The 16,666-nt window shown below is 35.1% G+C and overlaps 2 protein-coding genes across 4 annotated transcripts in view; one reads left to right on the forward strand and one right to left on the reverse strand.

The window, feature by feature from the left end:
- Positions 1-5,136: 5,136 nt before the first annotated feature.
- Positions 5,137-10,808, reverse strand: LOC131530169 (zinc finger protein 501). Of its 2 annotated transcripts, none has more exons than XM_058760330.1 (4): positions 10,445-10,808; positions 9,652-9,757; positions 8,620-8,850; positions 5,137-7,808 (listed from the first exon to the last, which is right to left on the reverse strand). In XM_058760330.1, the coding sequence occupies exons 3-4, from the start codon at positions 8,666-8,668 to the stop codon at positions 6,880-6,882; spliced, it is 978 nt and encodes a 325-aa protein (XP_058616313.1). In that variant the 5' UTR covers positions 8,669-8,850; positions 9,652-9,757; positions 10,445-10,808; the 3' UTR covers positions 5,137-6,879. The 2 variants fall into 2 exon arrangements, with proteins under 2 accessions (XP_058616313.1, XP_058616312.1); XM_058760329.1 differs by having other exon boundaries at positions 10,054-10,808.
- A 1,775-nt stretch (positions 10,809-12,583) lies between these two features.
- The window catches only part of LOC131530181 (gastrula zinc finger protein XlCGF49.1-like), an 89,002-nt gene continuing 84,919 nt past the window's right edge, over positions 12,584-16,666 (forward strand). The window contains exons 1-2 of one of the 2 annotated variants that reach the window (XM_058760347.1): positions 12,584-12,733; positions 16,477-16,555. In XM_058760347.1, the coding sequence (XP_058616330.1) occupies positions 16,507-16,555 (49 nt within the window). In that variant the 5' untranslated portion in view covers positions 12,584-12,733; positions 16,477-16,506. The remainder of the gene's footprint in view (positions 12,734-16,476; positions 16,556-16,666) is intronic. The other variant, XM_058760348.1, reaches the window with a different exon arrangement.

Here is a 16,666-nt window from a genome sequence, read left to right on the forward strand (position 1 = left end):
TGAAGGGCTCGGTGAAGTGCTCGGTGAGATCCAGTGAGGTGACGTAATCCATACAAAGTGAAGACAAGACGATCAGGAACTCGAAGACAGGAACAAACTTGTATGGGACATCACAGGGAACCGGAGATACTCACAACAAACACCAAACAACGCTCTGACAAAGGAAAGGACAAAACAGTGAGTATTTATGGGAGTGAGAATGAGCTGCAGCTGGTGTCAGTGAGTGTGATCAGCTGAGCGCTAATTAGTGATGATACCTCGGTCACGCCCTACACACACTCACAGACATGTAAACAACAGAGCCACGAGACCCGAAGGAAACAGTGAATTCATGAACCGTGACAACAGCAGCAGGTTTATTTAGGCTGCTGTCTCTTTAAGACCTCATGCATGGATCTATTATGTTACACATGGCTCTGTGCTTACTTTTCTTTTTAGGAGGCTTGTCCTCCTAATTTCAAAAAAATTAGGAGCACCTTCTGATCAATAATCAAATTCTGATCAAAAATTAGCATTCCTAATACGAGACATTTGACTCCTTAAAGTGACTTACAGGGGTATTTTCTTTTTACCTTTGCAATGGCATCATTTTCATCTTTGTCAAATTCAAAAAGTATGGTTATAAGCTTTTTAAAATTTCTATTTAAAACAATATAATAAGAAGTAGAATAAGACAAATAAATTACCAATCATATGAGGCTCAGAGGTGGCATGAGTGCAATTAAATTCATAGATTAATGTGGACATTAATGTTTTAAATATAACATTTTGAATACAGAAATATTAAATGATTTAAATAACTGAAATTATATGCTAAAAATGAAACTGAAACCGCCAGCAGGTGGCGGTATGTCACTGATTTTAGCACTGAATCATTTATTCAATTGATTCGTTTGAACGGCTGATTCATTCAGGGATGAAGCAAGTGACTGTCTTTATGAATGAGTAATCATGAATCACCGACTCACTAGATTCGTTCAAAAACGCACTTTCATTCATGAATGAAACACCGCTGTGTTTGCTTTTAGAGATGCGCAGCGGCTCAGCTGTTACTTTATTTGGAACTATTTTCGTTGATATAGAGCAAAATCATGCAGTACTTGTTTATTGATCTGTTGTATTAAATCAATATCACATTTGCAAACTCTTTTAATAATCATTAAAAGCTGTCACTCTCCTTATCGCGATATGGGCGCACAGAAAATGAGAGCGCGTGAGCGAGTTCTCAAGACTCAAAAGCACGTGCAGATGTGATACATTCTGTCGGAACCTGCGGGAATGAGTAGAATTATTAAAAATAGCCGAAATCAAGTTCTGCTCTGTGTTCTCTGCTAATAACCCGACTGTGAATGATGCGAGCGGCGTTACCATGTTGTCAGTGAGAAGCTGCAGACATAGAGGGGATGATTTTTGGTGTGCCGGCAGAAAATCCGTCGTGGCGACGGAGAACTTCCCTGATTACAGTTACAGTGGTAAACTAATATGCACTGATACAGTGCAAATTTTTACCAGCATTGACAGGGCTGTTAAACTCTGGGCACTCGGCTCAGACCCTTTTTACCAGTATGAAGCCGATTTCAACGGTTAATGCAGCAAGCATCACGCAGATCAGCTCATCACTGGAGTGACGTGTGCACAACTTTGGGCGAGATAAAACTCAACGCCTGACTTAGAATCATCCCTTTTCGATCCCGCGCCATTACGGTGATCTTGAGGTAAGTCTTGTGTTCCATTTCCTTAAAAAGCATCAACATTTCACTTCAAGCATGGTTTCAATCGAGTTTCCTTAACATCCTATATTAACTCTACATATTTCGAACTGTTGCTGATTAAATGTTGATATAGATCCGTTTAAACTTTGTTCGTGTAAGTTAGTTCCTTCGACATTTGCTTCCCTCCAGATGAAACTAAAAGAAAGAATTCAGAACTGAGAATTAAATTAAGAATTATGAATTAGGACAACAGAACATTTTTTTTATCATGTCTGAGTAAAGTAGTGCAAGTTGGGGGTAACTTAATATGAAAGTGGCTCCAGCTTCATTATGGCGCGAACGAAGCTAGCTAACATTGACTAGCTGGGCTGTTAGCTCATGGTTGTTGGTGTTTTGGTGGTTGCTGAGTAACATCACATGGTTATGCTACCGTATTCTGTCTTGTGTTTTTCTCAGATGCGGTCCGCCGGAATGCCCTGACCAAAGATTCAACAGAAAAAGAAATAGAGCTCCTCATCACCAGGTGGCTGCAGCTAGCCTCTGATAGGGATGGTGGCCGGAGCCAGAGGGCAAACAGGCAGACCACATAGACAAAACTCAGAAATGCAGTGTGCCAGAATTAAATGTTTCAAAGTTAAAAAAATATTGATATTATAAAATAGTATTTGAACTCCTTGTTGATTTTACATTAATGCTGTTATGGCAAGCCGTTTTAACTTTTATTCATTCTCAGGATATGACTTCTTGATATCAACAATTCAATTTTCACTAGTTAAAATGTTCATTCTTGATATCAGGAATTAGATTTCCACTAGTAACAATGGCTATTTTTGATATCAGCAATTGCATTTCCACTAGTGACAATGTTAATTCTTGATATCAACAATTACATTTTCACTAGTTAAAATGCTAATTGTTGATATCAAGAATTAAATTGTTGATATCAAGAATTAAATTGTTGATATCTGTAATTGTATTTTCACTAGTTAAATGTCACCATAGGCTGCCATTCAAAATCAATTGTTGATATCAAGAATTAATTTCTTACTAGTAACAATTTCATTCTTGATATCAGAAATACAATTCTTACTAGTAAAAATGTCTATTCTTGATATCAAGAATTTAATTGTTGATATCAAGAATTAAATTGTTGATATCAAGAATTAAATTGTTGATATCAAAAATTACCCTCCCAATTCTTGATATCAACAATTCAATTCTTGATATCAGAAATTAAATTGTTGATATCAAGAATTAAATTGTTGATATCAAGAATTGAATTGTTGATATCAAGAATTGAATTGTTGATATCAACAATTAAATTGTTGATATCAAGAATAGACATTTTTACTAGTAAGAATTGTATTTCTGATATCAAGAATTAAATTGTTACTAGTAAGATATTAATTCTTGATATCAACAATTGTTTTTGAATGGCAGCCTATGGTGACATTTAACTAGTGAAAATACAATTACAGATATCAACAATTTAATTCTTGATATCAACAATTAGCATTTTAACTAGTGAAAATCTAATTGTTGATATCAAGAATTAACATTGTTACTAGTGAAAATGTAATTGCTGATATCAAAAATAACCATTGTTACTAGTGGAAATCTAATTCCTGATATCAAGAATTAACATTTTAACTAGTGAAAATGTAATTGTTGATATCAAGAAGTCATATCCTGAGAATGAATAAAAGTTAAAACGGCTTGCCATATGCTGTGATATTTCAATATGTTATTAAAAATGGTGTGTGTGTTAAAGTGTTTTTTTTTTTTTTGTCTAAATCAGGAGCCCTGTTGAGCCGCATTTGAAAAATGAGTTAAGTTACCAGATTGGGAGAGTGAAGTGTGCTCCAATAAAAAAATGCATTAAACATGAAAACTGTCTTGTGCTGTTTATTTTCCATTTATCTTGCATAAAGAACGGCTGCTCAGCAATTTAAGTATTAACCTGACACAAATGGAAATAAATAAAGTTTAAATAAGCCCAAACAAGGAACTGAATTGGTGGGGGCTTTACGTCCTCTCACTCGGAGTTCCGCAATCGGGCCGCGTTAAAACCGAGCGCTCGCAGAGCAATCGGACCTAGATTCATGCCGAGGATCGGCCGAGTGTTTTAGCCTTAATCGGGCCGCTCTCGGCCCGCACAATTTTTGCTACCTGGGTACAAGTACAATAACATAAGTGATGTATTCGATTTATAATAGCACAAATTACATGTATAATACCATAATAAATAAATGAATAACAATAGATGAATAATAGCAAGTAGAATATGTAATATCAAGAGTGGAATAATACAGAATAGACAATGAAGTATAGAGAATGTGAAGCTACGTCACGCCACATTGCAAGCTGGGGCACCGCCGCCATTTTGAGAGGATCACCCTCTGCTACATATGCTGAAATGAATATGGATACCTACTTATCTTTTGTTTTGTTTTTGCCTTTAAGTTAAAAATTCACATTCTTCATTGGATCGTTTGCAGGGAAGAGAAGCTATTTAATCACTTTGCATGATAATTCGATTTTTTTCTCTTAAGATTTAGAAAGTGACATTATTAATAGATTTACTATCCGGCGTCTTCTATCTCCGCGACCTGCTTCCTTTCCTTCAAAATACTGCCTTGAACTCAATAGCGGAGAGGCAGCGCGATCCTCCCAGTATGGCGGATAAACAAAGCAGTTTCCCAGAACTCAATGCCGCATGACGTCAGCTTCACATTCTCTATTATTTCAGCAATGTAACAGTACATGCACTTAAGTACAAATTTTCAGTACTCTTTCCACCACTGATCACTACTAATAACTACATTCACACTGTTAGACATTTCAAAGGGTTTTTACAGTAACTTACTGGCAACACTGTTGAACATTTTGAAGAACATTTTGAACCTGTAAAACCCTTTTACAAACTATGCATTAGAAGATAATTTTGAACATAAAATTAAACATGTAATAAAGCATAATTATATAATTTATTTTATATCATGAAGCAAAATTGTGTACAAGAATAAAACTTTAGATATTGTTCTTAGGGGAGAAACTCCATCTTTAGCCCTATTCGGACAGTAATTGTTTCTCATTGGGACGTCTGTTATTTTATAGTATATAATCCTATTTAATATTTGATTATTTAAATCTCCTGTTTAAATTTTTTTTAAAAATCTAAAATTACGAGATTGAAATCATAATATTTCAAGAATAAAGTCGAAATTACGAGAATAAAGTCGAAATATTACAAGAATAAAGTCGAAACACTACGAGAACAAAGTCGAAATATTTCGAGAATAAAGTCGAAATTACGAGAATAAAGTCGAAATATTACGAGAATAAAGTCGAAACACTATGAGAATAAAGTCGAAATCACGAGAATAAAGTCAAAATATTACGAGAATAAAGTCGAAATGTTTAGAGAATAAAGATTATAGTTATAATATTTTGAGATAGTGAGTCAATCATCTTTCCGATTACAATAACGAACGACGAGACATTATTTTCATTATAAATTAGGCTAAACTGTTGTTTTTTTCACGCCTTATGATGTTGAAATAAAGAGCAAAAACACATTTATAATTTGTATTTCGTTATAAAACTGGCAGAATTTGAAAGCTGAGCTGTGTGTAAAAGCAACAAAGCACAAAATCGTTGCGATTACTGGTTGGCTGGCGCGCAAAAAATAATGAATGGAACACGTTAAATATTGTAAAAGACAACAATATAACGTATGTTAACAAATTTGAGTCCACTTCAACCTTTAGAACATTTTATTGCTGTTTAATTAAACAGGCTATGTGAGGAATGAAAGTTTGGACGCCACAGATGTTTTTGCGGAGTAGGTGGAATTTTCACAATAATTTAATGAATTGATTCACATAAATACAGCAATCTGTCACGCCACATTAAAAATCTTGAAAATCACATTATTGTAAGATGCATAATTTGTGTTTCATTATAAAACTGATTTTGAAAGCTGAGACTTTGTTTTATATTAAAAGCACAAAGCTTAAGCTATTGCTATTGGGTGGCTGGCGCACCACAAATAACGAATGCAATGGAAGACACAAAATATTATTTCCAAGCATACTGTCCCCACGAGTATGACACATGGTATGATTTCTGCGAATAATCCCACATATATTTGTAGTGTATTAAAAAACGGTTAAATAAGAGAGCTACAGCGCCCCCCAAAGGAATGTCGATTGAGTGTGTGAGCTGATGTTAAGATAAACAGTTGCTCCTGTTCAAAATTGTATTGTATTGTATACCTGCTGCTGCCATAATAAAGACCCATTTTGAATGTTTACGTGCTTTTCTTCTCTTTCTGCTCTCACTCGCTGTGGTGGAGCAGTTATGAAGTATTGCTCTTTCAAATACTTTCCAGCCTTTCAGAAATAATATGCATGCAAATTACAGTTAAATGCAACAGTTACTGTACGGTGTTCGGCTGTTGTCAAAAAGGTATTAAACATTGAATTTTGAATTGATTTCTTCTTGTAAACTCAGAGATGTGAATTCGGACAGCAATTAAATGATCACACAACCTTGGTGTTGGTCAAAAAAACAGTAGGAAATTCGACCAGGGATTTTTACAGGTGTGGTGAGACAAACATCGACATCCTGGATTCGGATTACCCCCTGTAAATGGTGAAAATACCTTACGTCTGTCACAGTGCACACAGCAGGGAGGAACGAGGAACATGGAGACGAGGATAAACTTCAAAAGAATAGTCTTTAATTACAACATCAGGGCAAGACAAGGCAAGGTTAACACAGACAGGAACACCGGGGAATAACGAGTAGACCAAACGAAAACTAACTAAACAGGCAGGAACTAAATACACAAGACAATTACTGATAATTACTAAAACACAGCTGGACAACACTTAACTAATAATCACACTAACAAGGACAGGAACATGACCAAATATGGAGACAAGAGGCGGGAACACATGACACACACGACAGAGGACTGACAACGTCCCCATGAGAAACAATTACTGTACGAATAGGGCTTTTGAGTTGATCTGAATCTCACAGATGAAACTACTGGTCTTGAAGATGAACTTCTGTGATAAATTTAGATGATGTTTCTTATGACAGATTAATATGGAAGAGATCCAATGTTGCAGTATAAAGCAGTGGACCTGAAGATGAACTACTTAATGTGATTGTTTATTTTATGACTTCGTAGAGAAAACGAATGAGTGAAACTCTTCCCGCATGCAGTGCAGTGATACGGTTTCTCTCCAGTGTGAATCCTCTCATGTGATTTCAGATGTGCTGACCGACTGAATCTCTTGTCGCAGTGAGAACACTTGTAAGGTTTCTCTCCAGTGTGGATCCTCTCATGTGATTTCAAGATTTCTGACCGACCGAATCTCTTGTCGCAGTGTGAACACTTGTAAGGTTTCTCTCCAGTGTGGGTCCTCTCATGTGTTTTCAAGATTTCTGACCGACTGAATCTCTCGTCGCAGTGTGAACACTTGTAAGGTTTCTCTCCAGTGTGGATCCTCTCATGTGATTTCAGATGTTCTGACCGATTGAATCTCTTGTCACAGTGTGAACACTTGTAAGGTTTCTCTCCAGTGTGGATCCTCTGGTGCCGTATCAAATCTTTAGCTGTAATAAAAGTCTTTTCACACTCAAAGCACATATAATCTCTCACACCAGTGTGTATCTTCTGATGAACTTTTAAACCCTGCGGATGTGTAAAACTCTTTCCACAGAAAGAACATGAATGTGGTTTCTCCTTGGTATGAACGTTCAGATGATCCTTCAGGTCTGAATTCCTCAAAAATGTTTTTCCGCATTGATCACATTGACGCAGTTTCTCTCGAGTGTGGATGTTCATGTGTCTCTGAAGGTGTCCTTGTTGTCTGAAACTCTTCCCGCACTGATCACATGTGAACGGTTTCTCCTCATTGTGGATCCTCATGTGAACCTCAAGACTCTGTTTGTGTGTGAAACGCTTTCCACACTGAGTGCAGGTGAACCAATTCTTTTCTCTTCTTTTCAGTAAAGAAACACTTTCAGTCTGAGAGCGAGTTTTTCCTCCAGTTTTGACATGTTTCTTCTCTTTCAGATCTAAAATTAGAGTTAAAAAAGTTACAATATAAATAAATAATAAAAAAGTCAGAGAAATGTGATGCAAAAGCTGACGACAGCTAGAAATTATAATCATTTTCACACATTTTTACAAAATGATTCAATGATCTATATATATATATAAAATTTAAAAAATGCAGTCACAGATCCAGTGCTTCTGTAGTGACAACTATTCGATGTTTGATCAACTACACAAATATAATATTATATTATAAATACATACAATATACTAACTATAACACTAATATACTATACTAAAAACTTATTGGCCCGGTTTCACAAACAGGGCTTACCTTAAACCAGGACTAGGCCTTAGTCAAATTAAGATATTTAAGCAACTTTTACAAAAATGCCTTAGAAGAAAACATTAAGGTGTGCATCTTGACACAAAACAATGACACTGACATATTTTAAGATATGTCAGAGCAAGATATTTTCAGTTAAGACAGCTCAAACATGCATTTTAGTCTGGGACTAGCTTATACCTTGTCTGTGAAACCGGGAGATTAGATAATTAATAACTATTTTAAACGAATTAACTGACCAATATTTTTCACTCAACACCCAGGAAGCGATATAATTTGAACATTTGCGTTTCAGTCCCTATTTTGTACCCTGAGATAGAAAGTATCGCCTATATTATTTGTTGGTTTAACTTTTAACTTTTTTTGTTTATTTTTTACAACTCTTGAGGTATTTTTTTCAACTATAAACACTAAATCTGATGAACTGCTGATAACTTTAAATGTTCTTCAGCTTCATTGATGAAGGATCAAGAATAAACACCAACCTGTTTGTTCTTCAGTGTGTTTCATTCTGCAGGGTTCTGGATCTCTCATGTTCTCTCTGTCCTTCAATAAACTCTGTCTCTGCAGATTTCACTTCTTCCTGATGCTCTGATGCTCGTCTTCACTTGTAGACTGATGGGAATATTCCAGCATTTATTGCTGAACTGCAGTGGGAGGAGCTTCACTGAAGGTGTGATTGTTGTGGGAGGAGCTTCACTGAAGGAGGAGCAGATCTGCCCAAATTAAAGATAAATCAGTTACTGAGTTTATTTTTTGCATCAGTTCACACAATTTAATATAAAATTTTATATTATATATTATTATTACCGTATTGACCCGAATATAAGACAATGTTTTTTTTTTCTTGGAAATACATCTGAAAAAACTAACATCTAACAAAACAATAAAAATAATTTAAGAAAAAATGTTTTACACAGAGAGAAAAAACAAACAAAAAACAAACAAGATTTGGTTTTCAAAAAGCCTTTTTCCAAAAGGTACATCTGGAAAAAGGGGGGTCGTCTTATATTCGGGACAATACGGTATATGTATTTAATATATTTGTTGTTATTATTATTGTTATTATTATTATTTTGCCTATAAAGCTGACTCTGCGAAACACACACAAATTCCAATGTACCTGTGCAAATGGCAATAAATTCAAAATTAAATTCAAATTCAATATCTTTTAAGTAAATTATTTGCAAAGTGTTTTAGAATAATCCACAAATTCTCTTTATTTCTAAAATATTTCCTCCACATATTTTATTCCTACAATTTATCTTACCTCTCATTTACATAGTCAACAAAATATAGTAAAACCTAAGGACTACAGCATTTAAAATATACCAAATATAAACAATGTAAGGGAAAAATGAAAATAAACAAACTTAGGAAAATAAATTTACACAATTGCAAGAAACAAATAACCCACCAGCGGAGTTTAACTTAACAACTTGTATTTATTTATTGTGTTTTGTGCATAAAGCATGGTTTATTACAGATTATTTAAAACATATTCTTATGATACTTACCTATAATGTCACAATTGCTGATCGTGATTCCACCAATAAAATGAGCTTAATGTGGCAATTAACAGACCTGAAGTCATCAGCATAATAAATGAGGTGAAAACAGGATCTATTGACATGAAATAAAGAGGATTTTCAGCAGCTGATAATATTGATGAGCCTCAGACAATAAACACTCATTAAACAAGCCATTCAGGATAAACTGATCATTTCACTTCACACTGAGTGTTTGCTGATAGAAACTGATTGTTTGAGTCACAATATATGCTGAAAGCCTGAAAGTGCTCTAATATTAGTGTAATGCAAGTATTTTACATTTCAACCAACTTTTACTCCACTACATTTTCTAATTAAAATGAATACTTTTACTACGATACATTTCCCCGAATCATATTCGCTACTTACTACAAAATAGTCAGAAGAACGCAGACTGCAGGAAAGCACGTTTCACGAATCAGTGGTCTGGCGTCTGCAAGTCAGACTCCTAAAAACACTTTAGCTCATATATCTCATATGCAAACAAGTGCCGCACAGCCGCGGATGATTTATTTAGATGGCGGACGCGTCTGCGTGCTTGGAGCGGTCGAATGGGGATCTATCCATACATATCTATGCGAACAATAACGAGCATGATGTTATTGTTTACACGGTCGTCAAGGATACGCAGTGAGAATGTAGGCAGCAACGCCATCGTTTTCAAAAGTCTCCGTTTTGGACCGTTTACACTGAACCGCACCCTCGGAGCTTTCGAACTAAAACTGGGTCTGAAGCGATTCCAAACGTCTCCGTTTTCGACCTTGAAAACGCCGGTGTAGCAGTCGATTCCGGTCCCCTCTGGAATTCCTGTTCCCCCACGACCAAGCGTGTCTGCTTAGCGGGTTGCCAGGTCTGCGTAATAAACCCGACCAAATTGTTCATCAAACACTGGCCCAAAGTAGCCCAATTCCGCGGGAAAAAGACTGTGGATTTGGCAACACTGCAGCATGCATACACTAAAACAACTGGATGTACGGAAAGCAAAAGGGACAAATGTGACCCTGGACCACAAAACCAGTCTTACGTCGCCGGGGTATATTTGTAGCAATAGCCAAAAACACCCTGTATAGGTCAAAATTAAAGATTTTTCTTTTTATGCCAAAAAATCATTAGTATAGACGGTTTCAACGGCAACAACATAAACAAACGTTACTGCGCATGCGCGCTTTTGTGGCCCTAATTTAACTTCCGGTACAGCTTGAGTCCCTCTTGAGTAGATTATTTTTGATAACAAGCAAAATATTTTTGCTGCGTAAGTCTTCCTTCAGAAACACAGTGATATAAAAACACCAGCGCCTTGTTTTGATTTTTAAACGTGCAGTACGTGTTTATTCAACAAAGTCTTTTGAAAAATTGGTCAGTTTTGATATCGTGGCAGGTCGCCAGAAATAAATATGGTGAATTCGGGTTAATCTGGGACATTTTTTGCAATTTTGACTTCTGCGATTTATTTAGATGTCTATCTAACACATTAGATCAACACATTAGATTTTTCTGAAATCCCTAAGATGTTTTCTAACCACACCAGAAGAAATAATGTAGATATTATGCCCAGAGGAGACATGCCACACCTATTAAGTGTTTTGTGCCCCCCAAAAAAATTATGCCTGAATTTGATAATCTGGGACAGGTCACTTTGTAATCTGGGACATATGTATTAGGCCTAAAAAAAAGCCTATATTCACCATACTTTATGCATGCCAAACACAATATCACCAATAGCTCCCTTCATTTTACTCTCATTCCATTGGTTTAGCTTCTTTGTATTTATCTTAATTCCCTCTCTCTCTCTCTTCCTCGCTCTTTCTATTGCCATCTCTTTTCCTGCCGCTGTGGTGCCATTGCATTTTGTAATACATTTTGTAATACTATATTAAGTAAAGATCATATTCCATGAAGATATTTTGTAAATTTACTACTGTAAATATATCAAAAAGTCGTTTTTGATTAGTAATATGCATTGCTAAGAATTCATTTGGACAACTTTAAAGGCGATTTTTCTCAATATTTTGATTTTTTTGCACCCTCAGATTCCAGATTTTCCAGATTATTTACTCAGCTTTCAGATGCTGTATAAATCTCAATTTTGAAAAATTGACACTTAAGACTGGTTTTCAAATTATGTGTATGTAAGCTTGTTGTCCACAGATGTGCATGGGTTTTAAGATAGAGAAGTCACAAAGTCACAAAATGTAAATGTATTAGTTTATCTTCAGGTCCAGCGATTTCAAGTGTTACACCACATCTCTTCCAATCTGTCATAAGAAACATCATCTAAATTAGTCACAGTGAATAAAGTTCATCTTCAAGACCAGCAGTTTCATCTGTGAGATTCAGATCAACTCAAACAGAGAGTTCCTCCCTTAAGAGCAATATCTAAAGTTTTATTCTTGCATACAACTTTGCTTTATGATATAAATTATTTTATTATGCTTTATTACGAGTTTCATTTTATGTTCAAAATGTTCTTCTAATGCATATTTGTAAAAGGTTTTTACAGGTTCAAAATGTTCTTGTTCATTAAGCTGAAAAAGAGGCTGATCTATTTTTAATTTCATCTTCACTGCTGTTTTTTAAAACAATTAGTTATTCTTCCTCTTAGGGTGTATTTTACAAAATGTGCAGGTGTAAGATATTCTGTCATGTAGGTTTGCATCTGATCCTGTAGTGGGTAAAAAAAATTAAATAAATAAATTGATGTGTTTAAAATGCATTGGTGTATCTAAACAAAAGACACCCCTTAAAAGGTTATATGGTATATGTGTAACATACATTTTTCTGAGGTTTAAAATCATTATCTGCTGAATTTTCATTCATCAATTCATCATTCTTTTTTTTTTATGAGGAAAAGGAGTATGTTTGCCGCCTGTAGACGGCGCTTAGCGCTATTGATTCAAGGTATTGCAAAGGGCGAGTCAGAATCAATTAAACATTGACAAAGACTGCAGCCAGGACTCGTTGTCTCACACCATCTCTTCTTATTATTCTACAGTGCTGGCAAGTGTTGTACATACAACTTACCCACTCAGGTTTCCCAGACTCGAGGCGGGTAACAATCCATCTTCACTTCTATTCACCTGAGATGCTTTGCTATCTTGTTATTCAATAAAGATTTACTTAATATTTGCTTCAAGTATTACACTTTTGTTGTCCACTTTTGTTGTCTGCTGATTTTTCTTGCGTCACGAATGAATAATTTCATAATTCTAGTTACAGACTGTCTGTCTGTCTACGTCAGTAGCTGTTTTAACATTATTTTTGTTTGATATGTTGTTTTATGGTATTTTGTAGTTTTAAACAGAATTTGGTGTGTTTTTGATCATCATTGGCTTCAGTGTGAAGTTCTGAGGTGAGCGGTTCACACTGTTTCACGGAGGCCTAATTGTAAAATACACCTTTCTTATTTTGTTTAATCAACATTTTTACAGCGTTATTTCTGAATAGTTTTTATTGGTCTCAGTGCTATTTGTGTGCCTGCTAACATTTATACCTATCTAAAGAAGTTTTTTTTCTTGTTTCTCTTCACATACAAAACAACAAGCGGAAACTATTTTGTTGTTATGAATGTTGTTATTAGAAAAATGAAGTACATTTAGATTCATGTGGACAAATCACAACATCCGATAAAGATAGCTGAAGATAGTTGTCCATGTCTTTATATTAGTGTTTTTTTTTTTTTTTCTGTATCACTTGAGAAATTATTTTTCAGTAGAGCACTTTAGTAGGCTTTCAGTAAATATTGTGACTCAAACAATCAGTTTCTATCAGCAAACACTCAGAATAAAGTGAGATGATCTGCTGCTGATCCTGAATGGCTTGTTTAATGAGTGTTTATAGTCTGAGGTTCATCAATATTATCAGCTGCTGAAAATCCTCTTTATTTCATGTCAATAGATCCTGTTTTCACCTCATTCATTATGCTGAAGACTTCAGATCTGTTAATTGCCACATTAAGCTCATTTTATTGGTGTTAACAGACTTCAGCAAACGACACGATCAGCTATTGTGACATAACAAGATGTAACTGTCATGTAATGTAATTCTTTAATACTGTTAATTCTTTAATACATTTTAGGTAAACAAATTATGAGAATAAAAGGGTGTTTGTGTGACAGGAGGGCCTTCATCCAAGGATAGAGTATGATGAGCAAGTCTGAGAATGTGGTAACATGACACTGAAATGACCATCACTGGCCGAGAGAGATAACATTCTGAGAGATGAGACTATAAAAGACATCTAGACTGTAAGGAGACTGTAAGACTGTTTGACATTTTCTTGCAAGAAAATAAACCATCTTTAAAGACAGATGGACATGTTAGTACGTCAAATAAAAATGAAAACTTGTGGTATTGATACACAAAAATGGACTTTGGCATGTCTATGCTATGCGATGGGTAGGATTAGGGTTGTGGTGTAGATGCATATCATATGTACGCGAAAACTGCGTATCATTTGCACCCTAACAAATTTCGTATCATATTCTCACGAAAACTGTGTATTATATGCACGCCAAAAACATGTGTAGCATGTAAACACCAAAGTCCATTTTTGCATATCAATACCACAAGTTTTTTTTTTTTTTTGGCGTAATATTTATACGTATTTTCATGAGACCGGGGGCCTGTACCATGAAGCCGGTTTAGCTGGCTAGCCAGGTAAGTTTCAGTTTAGTTTGCGCCAACTCTGGGTTTTAGGTACCATGAAAGTGTTTTGGCTTTTAGCAGTGTTCATCGCCATAGTAACTTACGCTCCACAGCTAATCTGCTCCGGGGCAGGTTATGCTCTGGTTTAGAGATCTCAAACCGAAATTTGACCAATCAGCTTCAAGCAACGTGACGCAATAAAGCCACTCCTCCAGTTTCTCTTACTCCAAATTAAAGGACGCTACATAGTAAAACATTTTTAAAGATAAAATCATCTGATTTTTAGAGATGATTGTTTTTTATAATTATTTTATATTATTTATATAATTATTATACCCTTAATCCATTACACAAGCCAGCTTAGTTTAATAGTAATTATTAAGCTTTTATTTAAAATCAATGTAAACATATAGATAATATGCAATATAAATATGTTTTAGAATCAATAGCTTTAAGCATGACTACATATGAGCTTAGATTTTTAAGAGTTTTTATACCTATAAATATTATCAACTCTATAAACTAACTTTACAACTTTTACTTGCACTTATATGGTAAGATGTTTTCTTTAAGTTTTCCTCTTTCATGGATAGATCGTTTCATGATCGTGCTGTGTAAATGTGTTTAAATTCTTCATATTGTTCAATCTTTTCATCTTCGCACTGATTCTCTCATAAAAAGTGAATCATAGTTTTAAGGCATGTGATTGGCTGCTCATTACTGACGTCGCACTTCAGGATCAAGCCTGAGTTGACAGAGAAAGTTGATGATCAGCTTCATACCAACAAAGCCAGATTGGACTGGTTTGGTTTTGTCAACTCAAAACTAAACCTGTAACACTGAGTTTGTTCAGCCACCATCATGGTACAGGCCCCGGGCTCCTTATTCAGTGATATATTTTTAATTTGCCACAACAATTATAACAGCATTTATTTGCATGTATAACAGCATTTATTATATGAGTTTATTTGTAATTATAACAGCATTTATTTCATGAATCTGTGATAAACCATGTTTATCAGCCACTAAAAAAAGTATAAGAGGCTTATATAAGAGGAAATAAAGACAAACGCAAACAATTCAGTCAAACATATGCTACAAAGCCAGCACTGTAACGTTATACTATGGTAAATAAATGGTTCTAAATAAATATAAAGTTAAACATAATTTTGTGTTCAGCCAAAATTATATGACCAGGAACAAATCATAGATTCATGAGACCACGAATGCCTGTTAAATATAGCCTACCCAAAACGAATTGTATCTCATGTTTAATCACTACAGACACATCAGAGCCAGCGGCAGATGTCGGGAGGACCAGCCGAGCTAAGGCTGCTCGAGGCAGATACATGAGCGTTGAGCGTGGAAATGAGTCATAAGAGATCTCAAACTGAAATTGGACCAATCAAATGTGAGCAAAGTGACACATGTCTGACACAAAAAGTCACTTTTTTTTTTTTGACCAAATTAAAGGTCACTAGTTCTAAAAAAATAAATAAAATAATAATAAATAAAATTGTCTGGCTTTCATGATAATTACTTAGAGTTATTTAATATGATTTATATAATTAATATATGATTTATATTATTATTATTCCATTACACACAAGCAATTTTAGTTTAACAGTTATTATAAATCATTCATTTTAAATTAATATTAATATATACAGATCATATGTAATATAAATGAGCTGTAGAATCAATAGATAACACTATTTTAAAAATAAAGAGAAGTAAATTAAACTTGCTTTATGTTGCAAGGCATGTGATTGGCTGTTCACCACTGATGTCACACATTCATGTGCACCCGCTCCACAAACTTAGGATCAAAGCCTTGAGTTGACAAAGAAAGTTGATGATCAGCATCATGGTACCAGCAAAGCCGAACTGGAGTGGTTTGGCTTTGTCAACTCGAAACTAATCCTGTAGCTCTGAATTTGTTCAGTTACCATCATGGTACAGGTCCCTGCTCCTCATTCACTGAAGCTCCTCCCACAACAATCACACCTTCACTGAAGCTCCTCCCACAACAATCACACCTTCAGTGAAGCTCCTCCCACTGCAGTTCAGCAATAAATGCTGGAATATTCCCATCAGTCTACAAGTGAAGACGAGCATCAGAGCATCAGGAAGAAGTGAAATCTGCAGAGACAGAGTTTATTGAAGGACAGAGAGAACATGAGAGATCCAGAACCCTGCAGAATGAAACACACTGAAGAACAAACAGGTTGGTGTTTATTCTTGATCCTTCATCAATGAGACTGAAGAACAATAAGTTATAAATCTTCAAGCATTCCAGGATATTTAATGGTTGCTGTTAAAAAAAAAAAAAAAAAGA

The sequence above is a fragment of the Onychostoma macrolepis genome, chromosome 22 (genome assembly GCF_012432095.1).
Source record: "Onychostoma macrolepis isolate SWU-2019 chromosome 22, ASM1243209v1, whole genome shotgun sequence".
Classification (NCBI taxonomy): domain Eukaryota; kingdom Metazoa; phylum Chordata; class Actinopteri; order Cypriniformes; family Cyprinidae; genus Onychostoma; species Onychostoma macrolepis.